Genomic DNA, 19,189 nt, shown 5'->3' on the forward strand with positions numbered 1-19,189 from the left:
CATTCCATGGCCTGAAACTGTGATAGGCAGTGAGGAGTGAAATAAAAAATTTACACCCTCAGAAATCCTAAAGGCGGTGCTTGGTTTTTGGGGTCCCGTATGCGGTTAGGCTCCCATAAATTCTCACACATGTGGTATCCCTGTACTCAGGAGAAGCAACAGAATGTATTCTGGGGTGTAATTTCACATATTCCCATGGCATGTTTGAGCAATATATCATTTAGTGACAACTTTGTGCAAAAAAAAAAAAAAAACAATTTGTCTTTTTCCCGCAACTTGTGTCACAATATAAAATATTCCATGGACTCGACATGGCTCTCAGCAAATAGCTTGGGGTGTCTACTTTCCAAAATGGGGTCATTTAGGGGGGTTTTGAACTGTCCTGGCATTTTATGCACAACATTTAGAAGCTTATGTCACACATCACCCACTCTTCTAACCACTTGAAGACAAAGCCCTTTCTGACACTATTTGTTTACATGAAAAAATAATTTTTTTTTGCAAGAAAATTACTTTGACCCCCCAAACATTATATATTTTTTAAAGCACAGGCCCTACAGATTAAAATGGTGGGTGTTTCATTTTTTTTTTTACACAGTATTTGCGCAGCGATTTTTCAAACGCATTTTTTGGGGAAAAAACACACTTTTTTAATTTTAATGCACTAAAACACACTATATTGCCAAAATGTTTGATGTAATAAAAAATATGATCTTAGGCTGAAAACATGAATACCAAACATGACATACTTTAAAATTGCACACAACCGTGCAGTGGCGACAAACTACATACATTTTTAAAAGCCTTTAAAAGCCTTTACAGGTTACCACTTTAGATTTACAGAGGAGGTCTACTGCTAAAATTACTGCCCTTGATCTGACCTTCGCGGTGATACCTCACATGCATGGCGCAATTGCTGTTTACATTTGACGCCAGACCAACGCTTGCGTTCGCCTTTGCGCGAGAGCAGGTGGGGACAGGGGTGCTTTTTTTTTTTTTTTTATTTTTTTTTTTTTTGTTTTTGCTTTTTTATCTTATTTTTAAACTGTTCCTTTTCATTTTTTTTTTAATCATTTTTATTGTTATGTCAGGGAATGTAAATATCCCCTATGATAGCAATAGGTAGTGACAGGTACTCTTTTTTGAAAAAAATGGGGTCTATTAGACCCTAGATCTCTCCTCTGCCCTCAAAGCATCTAACCACACCAAGATCGGTGTGATAAAATGCTTTCCCAATTTCCCAATGGCGCTGTTTACATCTGGCGAAATCTAAGTCATGAAATGCTTGTAGCTTCTGGTTTCTTAGGCCATAGAGATGATTGGAGCCATTCTGGTCTCTGATCAGCTCTATGGTCAGCTGGCAGAATCACCAGCTGCATTCTCAGGTTTCCTGTTGGGACAGGAGAGCCAGAGAAAAACATGGAAGACAGTGGGAGGGGGGACATTCCCTCCCACTGCTTGTAAAAGCAGTCTAGAGGCTAATTAGCTGCTAGGATTTCTTTTACATGAAAGCCGACCGCTGGCTGAAAAGAATGATACCAAGATGATACCTAAACCTGCAGGCATCATTCTGGTATAACCACTCAAAGTCCAGCAACATACCAGTACGTTGCTGGTCCTTGTTGGCCATATATTGTAATCTTCTTTTTTCATGCAGCCTGTGGGCTGAACGAAAAAAAGAGATTGAATGGTGGGTATGCCCACCATTAGAATACCTCCCTTCATCCACCCACTTGTAATGATGGGCATACATGCACCATTTATATATGCCGAAGCATGGGGGCATCCGCCCCAAAAGTTAGGAGCAAATCGCTCCTCCGCCCTTGCTGCCCCCATGCTTCGGCATATATCACCTCCTCTGGAGTCACGGCTTAATAAATCCGCGCTGCAGCTGAATGGCGTACCTGAAAACAAAAAAATGGTTAACAATAAAACACAGTAAAGTATAAAAAATTGCATACCTGAAAAGCAATCATGATAAAACATAATAATAATAAAACATTGCAGAATAGAATACAGTAAAAAAAGAGCAGAACAATAGAGAGAGAGAGAGAACAATAAAACAACAACTATTTTTGTTTTTTTTTTATCTTATATATTTTTTTTTTATTTTTTTTTTTTACACTTTTTTTTGTAACTGTAACTTTTATAACTGTAACCGGTTCCAGGTTCGGGTCTCTCAAAATGCGATGGCATCTTGGGAGACCCTGTGAAAGTGTGCCTAGTCTGTGCAATGCGGTACCCTACGCTAATACTCAACTAGTGCATGGTAGTGTTCAAAACATTCACCAATGCAAACACCAGGATTGTCAGAACAGGAGGGACAATAATAGCGGGTGTCATGCCTATATTCATGCTTGCTGCAGACACGACATCTTTTTTGGGGGGATTCGTTGGGTAGGGGTACTCAGGAGGACATAAAGAAAATGCCTCTCATGCAGCCGACTGCATTTGGTTGGGGATGTGAATGGGGGAAGTACGGGTGCTGCAGAAGTGGTGGGTTCCCAATTAGGATTGGCGAATGTAGCAGGAAGGGCATTATGGGCATGACGGGCCTGTGTTTGTCTTCTTCTTGGTTGCAGCGGGACACTACTTGTGCTTGCCACCTCACCAGCTTGAACTGCACTTATGGGACTCGCCACGTCACCAAGTGTTAGTGCAGTGCTGGTTTGACTACGACCGGGGTGTACTAGGCCACTGGTGCTTGCCAGTTCACCAAAACGCTACCAAAAAAACTGTTAGCGATCGCAGGGATCAGGCCTGACTCAGCCAACGCTGCAGTTATGTGTTTAGTGTTTTGTAAGTGACAGTGATCGATTGATACTGCACTTGGGTGGGCTGGGCTGCGCTAGGCTGGGCCAAGGGGCAAAAAGCAGGTGCTAGCAGGTATCTGGGCTGATCCCGCTAACACTGCGTTTTTGGGGACCCTAAACTGCTGGTGCTAGTATAGATCTGATCGGATCAGATATTGATCCGTTCAGATACTATACCACTAAGGGAGGTGTATGGTGCATGCGTGAGTGTTAGCGGTACTGGCGCTAACCTGACGCTGCCTGGGGCGACGCAGACCCTATCTGACCCTAAAACCTAAGTTATATCACCGCCGGGAGATCAAACCTTTATTAGGTAATAAACGGCGGGTGCCCTGACACTATAAAAAATAAACTAACTAACCAACCTCACCCGTAACAGTTATACGGTGATCACTGGTGAAAGGGTTAACTAGGGGGCAATCAAGGGGTTAAAACCTTTATTAGGTAGTATATGGGGGTCCCTGACACTATAAAAAGCTGACGGCGAACCTATATATTTACCTCCCTAACTAGCGTCACCAGTGACACTAATACAGCGATCAGAAAAACGATCGCTTAGTGACACTGGCGACGGGGGGTGATCACGGGGTTAACCTTTATAGGGGGGGTTAGGGGGTATCCTAGACCTAAAGGGGGCTAACACTAACTGCCCTACCACTTCTAACTTTCACAAACTGACACCAATGCAGTAATCAGAAAAAAAAAACTGCTTGGTGTCACTGTGACGGGGGGTGATTAGGGGGTGATCGGGGGGGGGGGGGTGATGGGGGGTGAAATGTGTGCCTGGTGTGTTTTACTGTGAGTGTTGTGTTGGTGCACTTACTCAGATGTCTTCTCTCCTCGGTGCCAGAACGGAAAATACAGAGCTGAGGAGCGATTACATCACTTCCTCTGCTGCTGTTTGCTATACAGCAGCAGAGGAAGATTCTCACTTGTTGGGAGCGATCGCGAGGGGGTGGCCATGAATGAGTGGTTTCCCCCTCAGCCTGGATCGCTCCCCTAATGAAGCCGACCGCCTCGGGCACCGGGGGGGCGCAATGCGCCCCCCGCCCACGGGAGGCAGATCACGTACCAGGTACGTGATTTTGCCTGCCCGTGCCATTCTGCCGCAGTATATCTGCGTTAGGCGGTCGGCAAGTGGTTAACCACTTGCCAACTGCATAACGTACTTGCACTGTGGCAAAGTTGCTCTATTGCGCAAAATCACGTACCTGTACGTCATTTCGTGCAATAGCCTCTATAGGGGGTGTGCGCCGCCAGAGACCCCACCGCCCGCTAATTGGACAGAGGGGGAGCCAATCAGCGGTTCCGGTGGACCCGATGTCCGCCCGCCACCCACGATTGTTCCAGAGCAAGGCAGAATGGCGATCTGTAAACAAGGCATGTCACAGTTCTGACAGGGGAGAAAGATGGAGATCTTGTGTTTCTGCTAAGCCAGAACACAGGTCTCAGTCTTCACCCAGTCAGAGCATCCCCCACACAGTTAGCAAGCACTCCCAGGGAACACATTTACCCCTTTGATCGCCCCTGATGTTAGCCCCTTCCCTGCCAGTATCATTAGTACAGTGATAGTGCATTTTTTTAGCACTGATCATTGTATTAGTGTCACTGGTCCCCAAAAAGTGTCACTTAGTGTTAGCTTTATCCACTGCACTGTCACAGTCATGCTAAAAATGGTTGATCGCCGCCAATACGAGTACATATTTGCTTAAATTGGTGAAGAATTTTTTTTTTACATTTTTTTTATTGGATGTGTTTTATAGCAGAAAGTAAAAAATAATTTTTTTTAATTGTTGCTCTTTTGTTGTTAACAGTGCAAAAAATGAAAACTGCAGAGGTGATCAAATACCACCAAAAGAAAGCTCTATTTGTGGGAAAAAAAGGACATCAATTTTATTTGGGTACAGCATGGCATGACCACGCAATTGTCAGTTAAAATAACCCAGTGCCGTATTGAAAAAATAGCCTGGTCATTAAGGGGTAAAATTTATCGAGCCTGAAGTTGTCAAAGATACTTTGGGGTTGATTTACTAAAACTGGAGAGTGAAAAATCTGGTGCAGCTGTGCATGGTAGCCAATCGGCTTCTAACTTCAGTTTGTTCAATTAAGCTTTGACAAAAAAATCTGGAAGCTGATTGGTTTCTATGCAGAGCTAAACAGATTTTGCACTCTCCAATTTTAGTAAATCACCCCCTTTGCCATACAACAGAAACTGCTGAAGGTATTAAGTTCAGGTACCTGTATGTGCCCATATCAGACTCTAAAACTCTCCTGTTTTTTTAATAGTGCTGAAGCTTGCTTGCCCCTTACTGCCTTCTGCACATGTCCGATGGAGCCCACACACGGTCGGAATTTCCGACAACACGCTCCGATCGGACATTTTCCATCGGAAAATCCGACCGTGTGTATGGGGCATTAGTGTAACGAATGTGTTAAAAATTTACTTAGCAAAGAAAACCCAATCACATGCAAGGAAAATAAAATTTATGTTTGCTATGATTGGATGACCATGCTGGCAAAACTTCACCTCATTTGCTAGGCTAAGGGAAATTTCCCATGTAAAGCGAACAGCCTTTAGTAAATCAACCCAACTGACTCTTGTGACTAATGTCTGCAGCCACCCCACTCCCTATTCTTTAAGGTCTCATATCCCAGTGTAGTCCAGGGTCCAGTAGCAGCAGTCAAATAATAGTATATGTATAATAATATACACTGAGCAAAATTATAAACGCAACACTTTTGTGTTTGCCCCTATTTATCATGAGCTGAACTTAAAGATCTACAACTTTTTCTGTGTACACAAAGGTGTGCACAGGTGTGCCTTAGGCTGGCCACAATAAAAGACCACTCTAAAATGTGCAGTTTTATCACACAGCACAATGCCACAGATGTCGCAAGTTTTAAGGGAGAGTGCATTTGGCATGCTGACTGCAGGAATGTCCACCAGAGCTGTTGCGCTTGAATTGAATGTTCATTTCTCTGCCATAAGCGGTCTCCAAAGGCATTTCAGAGAATTTGGCAGTACATCCAACCGGCCTCACAACCACAGACTACGTGTAACCACACCAGCCCAGGACCTCCACATCCAGCACCTTCACCTCCAAGATCTTCTGAGACCAGCCACCCGGACAGCTAGTAGAAAGTCTCCGCTGTAGGCGCTGAGCCATACGGAAGATGGTGGGATCCGGGTGTCCGCAGGAAGAGCCGGCATCTGATCGGACACTAAAAGCCAGGACCGGAAGCAGGAAGCAGGAACCAGATAGAAACCAGCGTGAGGCGCAAACTGCACCAGGAACCAGAGAGCGGAGGTGACGTATGGCCGTGTCAGATGACGCGTTTCAATGCTTCTGCATTTTCTTCAGATCTAGCGGGCTAATAGAGTGAGTGTCCTTTATATGGGAGCTCTGGAGTCGGTCGCTAGGCGACAGCATCAACAAAAGAAGAAGTAATGAGAGGAGCAAGTGAAGATTAAATATAAGAGATGAATTAAGTACACCAAGCGAGAGAGTAATAAATCAGTATAACATAAAAATAAAAATTAAAAGTGATAAAGAAAATATGTGTAAAAATGTGTAATAATACTAATAATCAGTATTTTATATGTATATTAATAGAAATGAATATTGATAGAAATGAAAATAAAGATCAGAGTGATGAAATAATACTAATGGTTGAAAATAAAAACAAAACTAATGGTAGAAAATAAAACAATGGGCAAAAAATATGATAATAAAAAATGATTATAAAAATAATAATCATCATAATAAGTAATACATAAAAATAAGAAAAAGAAAAAAATTATATATATATATATATATATAAGAAAAAAATGAAAATGAAATTCAATTAAATGTAAAATAATAAAAATAAAATAAAGATAAGAATGATTATATATTGTATAGAAATAAATGAAAAAATAAATGTAAAAAAATGTGTAAAAAAAGGAAAGAAAAAAAGAAATAGAAGTTATATGGTCTATTTATAGAAACGTATATGGAGCGTATGTATAGAAAACAGCTTACACCCCCAAAAATTCTAAAACATCCTAAAAAATATGAAAAAATATGAAAAAATAATATATGTAAAAAATAATAACAAAAGGAAATAATGGAGGAGTAAATTTCGAAAGTGGAGAGATATTGTAATGTATTGAAGAATTAGTTGGAGGGCAGGAGGCGGAGCCTAGCAGAGCAGACATGCATTGTTAGAGCTCCACACCACTGAGGAGAGAAGAGAAGGACAAAGCGGAGCCTGCAGGCTCAAAAGGTATCCATTTGAACCTTTTTGCCCCAGGGAACAAACTGTGAAAGTTTGGGCAGGAAATATGGTACTGGGAGGAAACCGTGGCAGAAATAAAAATCACCTCACAAAGAGATCACAGGCACTCACTGCAGCTGAAGCAGCTCCAGTCACCTCACAAGATACAGAATCAGGGCGCTCTCACAGGCAGAAAATGTCACAGCAAGACTCTCCATTTGAGTCAGATACAGAACAAATCCTCTCACAAACTTCTCCACAAGCCTCCTCAGTATCCCCAGAAATATTATTACAATTTGAAAAGATGCTTCATAAGGCTTTAAAACAAACCTCAGACCAAATAACAAAAAGCCTAACCAAAGAAATAAGAGAGCTGGGAAACCGCACCGCAGCCTTAGAAATAAAAATGGATGAAATTGAAATTACAACCCAAGAAAATATAACAGAATTGGAACAATTAAAAAAAGAGAATTTAATACTTCAAACTAAGCTCGAAGATTACGAAAATAGAGCCAGACGTTCAAACTTGCGCATAAGGGGAATACCTGAAACTGTGACAGACCTGCAATCTACTATTACTGCTCTATTACAAGAACTAAAGCCAGATATCCCTATTGAACGTTTAGAACTGGACAGAGTACACAGAGCCCTCACAGCCAAAAAGAAAGATGGACCCCCACGTGATATAATCACAAAATTTCATTATTACAGAACGAAAGAACAAATACTAATTGCTGCAAGAGAAAAAAAGGAACTTAATTTTCAAGGACACAATTATCAAATTTTTGCTGACCTATCCCAACTTACTATTACTAAAAGACGATCCATGAAACCCCAACTAATGGAACTGCAACGCCACAACATTATGTATCAATGGGGCTTCCCCTTTTCAGTCAGATTTAACTACCAAGGTACAATTTACAGAAGCAGATCAGCAGATGAACTACAACAAACCCTTTTAAAATTAAATCTGACAGAACCCACAAGCAGCAACACTCCCACACGCAGAAGAATAGCGTCATCTTCACCTTCAGGCAGCACCCAGAAAATTTCAGAACAAAATGGGAATCATCATTCTCACAAAAGAGGCCGTTATGCCACATCATCCATGGACCAAGAAGATTCAATGGACTGACATCCTAATTCCTGATATCTCTTCATATATTATACTAAGAGATGGTTCTCTATAAAAAACCTATATTTATAACTGAATGTAACTGCATTCTGATAGTCACACACTGTGTGGGATCATGTTACATTCCAGTTATATTTCTTATTACTTCTGATTCATATAGCCTTAGAATATATAAGTGAAATAAGGAAATTCTTGTTCAGTTATATATTATCAGGTAATAACAATAGATTTATTACTTTTTAGGACAAATATGTTCAATAATCCAGAAGTAATGGAAGCTTTTTCTTTCTTTTCTTAAAACAAATATATTATTACCTAACTAGTTCCTAGAATTATGTTTTTGTTTATTCTAATCTGAAGCAATACAACCTCAATTTTATGAATTAACATATCTAAACAGTTACATATGAATAAAATATGTAATTGTTTACTCTAAAAGGGTTAAAATCCCAAAATAATTCAAACTATCTTCATCAATACCAAAGTTATTAACAGTACCTTTCTAACTGAATTATTTAGCCTAGGGTAAGACTAACCATATACAACCACCCTGGAATAAATAATTTCAACAAAAACTATATTCTGCACTCCAATTAATGAAACATCATTTTGATGTCTTTTGACATAGCACTTCTCTCCTGTAAGCGGAAGATCCGTGTACCCCCATTAGCCCTCCTCATTCTCCCAACCATATTATGTGGGAGTGTGACGAAGGCACTTATTCCCCTGAGAGAGATATTTATTCTCTTTCACGGGTAAATTGTGATTACTTGCAAAAAATAATTTATACAATGTATCATCTAATCTCATATGTTTTTTGTTTACTCTTTACTCCAGAATTCACTGGTTTCTTTTCTATCTATTCATCTCTTCAGTCCACACAGGTTGATCTGCGCAGTCAGCTCTGCATAACAAAAAGTAAGTCAAAACTATTTGATCTATTGCCATGGCACCACTGAATATACTTTCCCTGAATGTTCAGGGAATAAATGTCCCTCAAAAAAGGACCAAAGCCTTCCTTACTTTCCATAACAAGAAGGCTCACATAGTATGCCTCCAAGAAACACACTTCACCAAAGATTCTACTCCAAAATATATTTCTCCTTTTTATCAACAAATTTACACGGCTTCTGCCTGTACCAAGCAAAGGGGAACTCTAATTGCATTTCACCGATCCACACCATTCACCTTATCATCAGAAATTAAAGACCCAGAAGGTAGATACCTGATACTCATGGGTTATATAATGGATACAGCAATCACGGTGATTTCCTACTACGCTCCTAACAAACAACCTACACCATTCCTCTCACATATATTACAAGTGATTAATACACACAAAATAGGAACAGTGATAATGTGTGGGGATTCGAACCAGGTCCTCCTCCCATTTCTAGATAAATCACCTTTTACACCATCCAAAATAACCTCTAGATTACCTTTTTCTCAACTTCTTTCCAAATACAATCTGGTAGATTCATGGAGAGAAAGTAACCCAATGAAAAAGAAATTCACTTATTTCTCGCACCCTCATCAAACCTTCACCAGAATAGATCATATTTTTCTAACAATAGGAATGATACCAGAAATTATTGCATCAGATATAATTCCGATTCCGTGGTCTGACCATAATGCAGTATACACTACTATAGCCTCAGCCATACCAAAAGCGCATGACCCAACGTGGTACTTACCGGACATAATGCTCAAACACCCACTACATCAGATGGCCATTGAACAAGCTTTAAAGGAATACATATCAATTAATAATACAACAGACATCTCCCCAATAACACTGTGGGAAGCTCATAAGCCTGTCTTGCGTGGTACAATACAAAGACAAATGGCACTATTTAAACGGGAACGCAAAAATCTAGCAAAAAAACTAGAGCTCAATTTTAATGCAGCCTACATATCATTTCAAGATAATCCATCTCAGAGTACAAAATCTCATCTGGAAAAATCTAGATTGGAATACGATCTATTTCTCACTGAGTCAGTTGATAAATCCCTCAAACGCTCCAAACACAATTTCTACATGAATACAAACAAACCAGGTACATATTTGGCTCGGGCATTAAATTCAACTAACAAATCTTTCAAACCAATACGTTTGAAATTATCAAAAAATGTTTACACTTGTAATCCAGTTAAAATAGTCCATAAATTTCACTCACATCTCGCAACTTTATACAAGACAAACAATGAATTTAATCCTACAGAAGCTGAATCCTTCTTCTCAAAAATAACCTTACCTGAGTTATCTCAGAATCAAAAAAGCAGTTTGGATGAGCCTATAACTATAGATGAAGTTGCTAACGCCATAAAAGACCTAAAACTTAACAAAAGACCAGGCCCAGACGGCTACTCGGCTTTATACTATAAAACATTCTCAGAAATACTCTCTCCCATTCTCACTGAAACTTTTAACAAACTTCTAGATGGACATTCTTTTCGGCAAGAAACACTAATGGCAATTGTTTGTATGATCCCAAAACCCCTTTCTGATGATACTTCCTGTGTGAATTATCGGCCTATCTCTCTGTTAAACCTCGATATTAAATTATTAGCAAAAATAATAGCAAAACGCCTCAATAGCATTATAGGAAAATTAATACATAGAGATCAAGTAGGCTTCATGCCAAATAGACAGGCAGGCGATAATATACGCAGGGCAGTGTTATTGGCACATATTGCTAAAAAACGGAAAATCCCTTTATGTTTTCTGTCTCTCGATATTAAGAGGGCATTTGACACAGTATCCTGGCAATATATGCAATATTCATTACAAAAATGGGGTTTTGCACCCCACTTTTTAACATGGATCAAAGCATTATATAATAAACCCAAAGCCTATATAAAATATGCTGGATACAAATCTGAAGCCTTTAATATCGAAAGAGGTACCCGACAGGGTTGCCCATTATCTCCCTTATTATTTGCCCTTATACTCGAACCCATGGCCCAATACATCAGAACAAACCAAACTATAACTGGCATTGAAGTAGGAGGTATTACACACAAATTATGTATATTTGCAGACGATATATTACTTTTTCTATCATCACCACAGGTCTCTGGTCCTAACTTAATACCAGCTCTTGATGGATTTGCAGCCCTGTCCGGCCTTATGATTAATCCTAAGAAATGCCTAGTGCTTAATATTTCACTCACAAACATGGAATTGATCCCGGCTAGGGCTGCACTCCCATTCACATGGGCAGAAAAATCAATCCCATATCTTGGAATTCATTTAACAGCATCTCATTCTGACTTATTCTCAACCAATTATCCTCCTGTATTAAGACAGATCACAAATCTAATAAAACAGTGGTCGCAACTTCCTTTATCCTGGATAGGGAAGATTAATGCAATCAAAATGACTATTCTACCCAAATTGCTTTATCTATTCAGAGTCCTCCCTATTCCAATTCCTTCCTATTTTTTGAGAATAGTACAAAAAAGAGCAACTTCGTTTATATGGGGATCTTCTAAACCACGTATACCTATACACACACTACATCTTCCCAAAAATAAAGGAGGCCTGGGATACCCTAATTTTACTAACTACTACAGAGCAGCACATTTGGCCAGTCTGTCCAAATACCATGCAAAACAGGAAATCCCATTATGGGTATTTATAGAGGCTTCAGAAAATGACCCTCTATTAATATCAAATTTATTATGGCTTGATCCTAAAGACCGCTTTAAAATTCATAATCCCATAACTAAACACTTCTTATCTCTCTGGGATAAACTAAAAACCAAATATCAGTTACAATCTCCACACAATCCTCTCCTTTCTTTTATCAGAAATCCGGCCTTTTATCCGGCATGGATCTACCCAAATTCTTTTAAAGCTTGGACAACATCAGGCATTCAGACACTAAATGACTTCATAGCATCTAAATCATTCCTTTCATTCCCATCGCTTAGAGAAAAATATGATCTACCAAACTCTGAGATATTTAGATATCTCCAAATCAAAAATTTCTATACACCATTCCTAAAGGGGGATACACCATTATCCCAATTATCCATTTTTGAATCAATCTGTACAAAAGATCCATTTGCTAAAGGTACAATTTCATCACTTTATAATCAATTATATGGAGTAGCAAATCTTAATAGACCCTCTTACGTTCAGAGGTGGGAGGAGGACCTGGGACGAACTTTAGAAGACACGGACTGGTCTAATATATGGCTCACATCTAAGTCATCTTAACCCAACATCTTGGCACTGGAGACAAATTATAAAGTCCTAACTCGCTGGTACCTTGTACCCGCTAGAGTGGCAAAATATTCACCTAATACCTCAGCTCTTTGTTTTCGAGGATGCCCAGAAATAGGCACATATTTACACATATGGTGGACGTGCCCAGTAATCCAAACCTTCTGGAAGGAAGTCTTCGTGATTGCATCTAAAATATTTAAAAAAATAATACAACCAGATCCATATTTAACTTTACTTAATCTAAAACCGGAATGGTTAACACTCTCTCAATTCAAACTTATGATCCAACTAATAACGGCTGCAAAACAAACAGTGGCCAAGGCATGGAAATCTCCTACATTGGTACTAGCAGAAACAATTTACAGAATGAATAATACAATGTCCCATGCTAAGATGGTAGCCATCGATCAAAATCAAATTCCAAAATTTGAAAAACTTTGGCATCCTTGGATAAAACAACAGTTCCAGTCAAATTTCAATGACTCTGTCCTGTTGCCATGGTAACAGATTAAATGACTTACAGAGACACCCATTCTAAGGCTTCAAAGAGAACTAAAAAGAATAATAAACTGACGAGCGGGACAACCTTGTGGACCATACCTCTACCTTTCAAACCTTTTTCTTCTTTCTCTTTCCTTTTCTCCACCTTACGATTAAAGCTCATTATCAGAATTTATTTGACCTATATACACTCTACTTGTAAACAATATATATAGTAGGTATAAATCATTTAAATACCTACAAAAGTAACTAAGGAAATGATATATATCTTTAATTTAGGTTTACGTGAACCCAATGTTTAATATTTGAAATTTCATGATATTTACCTATATAAACCCTACTGTAAAACAATGAGCTTACTTTATAGATCCTTGTAAACTTACTTTATGTATCTTTATGTATCTTTATAACATTGTATACTCAATAAACTTCTTTTGACAAGGAAGAATTAGTTGAACTGGAGTGGGCATGAGTGTGTGTACATATACAATAAGTAGGTACACGGATACATACTCATGCATATGGAAGAAGGGAATTAAGGAAAAGGGACGGGGAAACAACCAATAATTAGATAATAATAGTACAAGATTAAAATTATATAATGAGTACTAAATATAACTGTGAAGAGGCCTAAAGGAGGGGACTGTAGGGAAATTGTGAATTGGGTTACGGAAACAAGAAACAAGCATAGATCATGTACAGTGTATATCTTCAGACAATACAGATGGTGCTAATCAACAACCTACGGACAGAGATATATTATATTACTGTATTTATCTCTATTTCTTCGTTGAGGCCATTAGGTGTCATGCTGTTTAGAGTAAATATTCAGAAAGTTTCTTGCCTGCATAGGCGTTTGGAATCTTTCAGCAGGGGTAAAATGATCTGATATAGATTCAATGACCCACACATTTAAGTCTGAGATGTTTTGTTGGTGATGGGTAGTAAAATGACGAGCAGTGCTATATAGGGGATTGTTCACCTGCACTGCTCTTCTATGCTCTCCAAACCTGGCACGCAGAGTTCTGATAGTTCTACCTACATATAAAAGCCCACAGGGGCAGGAGATGCAATATATAACGTAGGTCGTGGAGCAATTGAAAAAGGACTTTAGGGTGTATTGGTTCCCATTGGTGTTAAAGGTTTTTTTGCCATGTGTGACATGAGAACAGGTGAGGCATAACGCTTTATTGCACCGGTACATGCCAACTAATGGAATGAGGGTAAGTTGTTTAGATATAAGAGATTTTTTCTGAACTGAGATTTTGCTCGGAGCAATCTTTGTCTTAACATTGGGGGCCCTACGATAAGCAAATTGGGGGACAGTGGGTAAAGAAGGTGCTAAATGAGGATCCTGAGTTAGAATCGGCCAGTGTTTTTTGATAATCTGTTCCATCTTTTTGTGGCTCGCATGGAAAAGCGTGATAAATCTGGTAGTGGGTTCTGTTTTCTGGGTCTTCGGATTGGATAAGGTGTCTGTCAGATAGAAGGAGGCAGCTTCATTGATGGTATTAGAGGGATAACCCTTATCAATAAATTTTTTGGAAAGAGTGGTGCATTGGGAACTGTAGTCTTCTAATCTAGGGCAGTTTCTCCTGAGCCGATGGAACTGGCTTTTGGGTATATTGTTCACCCACCTGGGATGATGGCAAGTGGAAAAATGCAAAAATGAATTTCCGGCTGTAGGTTTGGTATAGTTCTTGGTGGCAATTTGATTGTTAATATGGAATAATTCTAAATCCAAAAAACAGATGGATTCTGAATCCATGGCTGATGTAAACATTATGGCATAATATATATATGCGCTCTACATACCCATATCTACACGGTATATTCCCGCTATATACTGCCTTTTTGGACTTTTGAACATTTGGGACCTTTATTTTACTTTTTCATGTTTGATTGAGTTCTTGCGCCATTTTTTCTTCTTTTCTTTAAGCTCATCTGCATGCTCGTCATCCTCATCGGGGTTTCGACCTGACTGCAGATCGTCATCGTAACCAACTTAAGTGGGCAAATGCTCATGTTCAATGGTGTCTGGCACTTTGAAGAGGTGTTCTCTTCATGGATGAATCCCGGTTTTCACTGTACAGGGCAGATGGCAGACAATGTATATGGTGTTGTGTGGGTGAGCGGTTTGCTGATGTCAACGTTGTGGATCGAGTGGCCCATGGTGGGGGTTATGGTATGGGTACAAACACTGGTGCATTTTATTGATGGCATTTTGAATGCACAGAGACACCGTGAGGAGATCCTGAGGCCCATTGTTGTGCCATTCATCCATGACCTTGACCTCATGTTGCAGCATGATAATGCACGGCCCCATATTGCAAAAATCTCTACACAATTCCTGGAAGCTGAAAACATCCCAGTTCTTGCATGGCCAGTATACTCACCATGTCACCCATTGAGCATGTTTGGAATGCTCTGGATCGGCGTATACGGAAGCGTGTTCCAGTTCCTGCCAATATCCAGCAACTTCGCACAGCCATTGAAGAGGAATGGACCAACATTCCACAGGGCACAATCAACAACCTGATCAACTCTATGCGAAGGAGATGTGCTCCATTGCGTGAGGCAAATGGTGGTCACAGCAGATACTGACTGGTTTTCGGATCCCCCTGACCCCCCCAATACAGTAAAACTGCACATTTTAGAGTGGCCTTTTATTGTGGCCAGCCTAAGGCACACCTGTGCAATAATCATTCTGTCTAATCAGCATCTTGATATGCCACACCTGTGAGGTGGACGGATTATCTCGACAAATGAGAACTGCTCACCAACACAGAGTTAGACAGATTTTTGAACAATATTTGAGAAAAATAGGTCTTTTGTGTACATAGAAGAAGTCGTGGATCTTTAAGTTCAGCTCATGATAAATAGGGGCAAACACAAAAGTGTTGCATTTATAATTTAGCTCGGTGTAATATACAATATGCAGTAAGTCACATAAAGTTACCAAAAAAAGTAAGTTTGATTTGGAACTTTTCCAATGTATGAAAGCAAATCAGCCCTGAAAGAGGAAAAAGCAGAAGTACAATATTCTCCATTTTCAAGCTCCATCAGAGAATGTACTCAACAACACAGTTCAGAATCAGAATTGACAGAAATGACTAGCACCTACTTAGTATGCTGTGAATTAGCTACCAAGTGCTGTAGAAAAGATTAGTATGATTAAATGAATGAAAATGAAATGATCTCCAACAATAAGAAAATGTCTTCATGCGCCACTGAAATCTAGGTTATCACACCGCCGCCAGGTAATTACAAAAAAAATCATATAACTCTTAGCTAAACACATATCAAGTATGGAAATATTCTCTCAGAAAAAAAAAATACATCACAAATCTGAATTGGATATAAAAAAGAAAATATGCATATCTCAGTCTGATTTTTAATCACATGCATTTTCCATTCTGCTAACAATAACATTAATTTCTGAACATCATAATTATATGATAACTGCCTTGTTCTTGCTGCTATTATTCTCCAGAATTGATTTAAATTATCAGCATAAATATATTTATAAAATAAAGTAGTACAAGGTCCCTAGTTACAAAGGAAATAAACAGATAACCTGCAACAACAAGACATCCTATGCAGGTTAGCAGCTGTAAAACACATGGGGGGAAAGCGGTCCAGGAATAATGAACATTTATGCTTCAAAAGACAGGATGACATTAGCCTCCACTTAACAAGAGTTAATGGAGTCTGGCTAATGCTTCTTCAACAAAATCCTATTATTTTAGTGGATATAAGTGATGCAAAGTATCAACAATTAAAATAATGATGATAGTAACATGTCCTTCAGGGCAATCAAACAGTGCAAATTACAAGGCATTTTATAAAGGCACTAGTAGACTAAACCTGTGGCTACTCTAAATTGCCTAAACTAACACGGTAACATGATGAAACGCAGACCCTGAGCACAGGTACGTAAGTAATTGTTTCTAGCTCTAGATTTAGATCAGTGCTGGCTTCCTTCCCCACCCTACCCTAGCATTCCTATACATCCAGCAACATGACCAAATGGTATCACTTGGCAAAGGTTCAGGAGGTAGGCGTTAGGTATTACTTTAATATATATACTCACTATTTGGGTTACAGTGTTCCTAGTGCACTTTAGAAAACAGTGCACATACATGAGACCTTTTTGGGTGTCTCCATTTAATTTATATTACCAACCTAACCACCACAGGGCATACATGAACTGGAGCTCCAGCCAACAAGTGAACTGCCAATGCTATCAGGGAGATAATGCACTTGGCCAACTCTGAGACAGAAATTCCTTACAATTATCAATGAGATTATAATTTCCATTGTAGCCAGACTAAGCACAGGAATTCCTCCCCCTACCCCCATCCCCACCTACAGTACAACCTTTTGTGAATAAACCAGTAATGTTCAACCTGCTTCTTATGACCCAATGTGTGGATACATATGTAATAGGTTCAGAGAGGGGGAGGTGCTTGAATAACTTTATACACTATATTGCAATTCATGCTCAGATCAGATGATGAATAGAAGATGAATAGCAGAAAACAAAAAAGGAATGCTTGAAGTGCTTTTTTATTTTTTCTATTAGTTTTGGATTGAGCAGGGAAAGGTTAGACCCTCTTCCAGTTATTTGTTGAAGTCCATATGCCCACTGAGGAGGTTCACCTCTCTACTTGCCCTGTAACCACTGTCACTCACTGGGAAAGAAAACAAGGGAGAATTCAAACATTTAGAATTGGCAATAGAGCAAGAGGTGAGAGAAAATCTTTCAAAGGGGACATATGTTTCTGGTGACAACTATCTAAGATGGGAATATCCCTCATTTTTGGAGACCTAAATAAAATATATGAACCCTTAAGTGGAAAATTTGTGTTGAGTTAAAAAGCAACATTTTTATGTTTGATGAGTATTTTCATCCTTTAAATAGTATACTGTAACTCCCAGTTTTTAAAGTTAGTATTGGCCCCTATTAGAAAAAGTCTAAAAAAGTACCTTTTTTTGCAGTCTAATAATGTACATGTTGTAATATGCACCACTATGGGCTATGAGGAGCCCAAGATCCAAAGACAGCCATTGTAGCCATCAAAATGGGGAGTTTGGCACATTTTTTAACCCTTCAATGCACACCCAGGGGCCAGATCTCAAACAGTATACTAAGCCCAATTGCTGGCCCTTGCTTTTGAATACTGCACTTCGTTCCCCATGGCCTCAGCTGCAGCACAGGCACCATGAAATGCCAATAATATGCAGGCTGCTTGATACTTTGCATCCAGCACCCATGTGATTTTTGAGTGAGGACCAGCAGGTATGTTTGCACATTACTGGCATGCAAACTGGCTCACTAACCACAAATGCCAAGTTGCCTATAGCATACAAACAGTCATCAGATTTTCTATAAACGACACTGGAAAAACAGCATCGATCATCTGTCTGGATGCAGATAACACACTTCACTTTCTCTATTTTTTCACAGCCCTTTGTTACCGTATTTGTCCAGTATATCGTACCAAAATGTGAACTAAGAAGACCTACTGATGTGTTATGTTTGACTATAAAGTGATTCATGTCTTTGTAGAATTATTTTTTGACTGAATCCCCCTTAGAGTTCTGAAAGGAACGATAAGCCTACACTGCATCAAAAACAGTTCTTTGCCTGTGTTCATTTACGCAGCTTAGACCAAGGAGATTGAAGTGAGCATTTTAACCTCAAAAAAAAAAAACATTACAAATGAAAATGAAACTGAACGGAAAATCTCTGTGTTCATATAATATATGCACCATTTAAAAGCAGCTTTCACTGTCCAATAAATACACAAGTCTCTTACCTATCCTGCAGAGGCGCATAGCATCTAATAGCTGAGCTCCTGCAAGCTGAATTCTTACAGTGGGGACATCAATAGCCGCATTAATTGGATCTCCTGCTGTTCCTCTGCAAAGTTGTGAGGTTTTGCTTTCTGTGCCATCCATTCCCAGTCTGGGGACCAGACAGTGTACAAAATGTATCTGGGACCGTTTTAGCAAATTCATCAGAGCGTCCTAGGGCAAGCAAGGAAAGCAGAAATCAAATTGTGTAAGATCATTTTATGCAAAGATGTGTTCTTCTGATGTCCCCAGCAAATTGTACAACCTTGTTCCTTATTTTACATAGGCTGCACTTTCCCTTGGTTATACAACAAGCGCTTCAATGCAGTTTTAGAACTTGTATATACAAAAGATACCGTAAAGTAAAAAAAAAAAAAGCAGTCTCCCTAG

At 39.3% G+C, this 19,189-nt stretch overlaps 1 protein-coding gene across 3 annotated transcripts in view; it reads right to left on the reverse strand.

Annotated features, from left to right (window-relative positions):
* The window catches only part of MYO18B (myosin XVIIIB), an 885,307-nt gene that overhangs the window by 531,153 nt on the left and 334,965 nt on the right, over window positions 1-19,189 (reverse strand). For all 3 annotated transcript variants that reach the window (XM_073629436.1, XM_073629428.1, XM_073629423.1), the window contains one exon: window positions 18,763-18,973. In XM_073629436.1, the coding sequence (XP_073485537.1) occupies window positions 18,763-18,973 (211 nt within the window). The remainder of the gene's footprint in view (window positions 1-18,762; window positions 18,974-19,189) is intronic.

Source organism: Aquarana catesbeiana, linkage group LG01 (genome assembly GCF_042186555.1).
Source record: "Aquarana catesbeiana isolate 2022-GZ linkage group LG01, ASM4218655v1, whole genome shotgun sequence".
Lineage (NCBI taxonomy): Eukaryota > Metazoa > Chordata > Amphibia > Anura > Ranidae > Aquarana > Aquarana catesbeiana.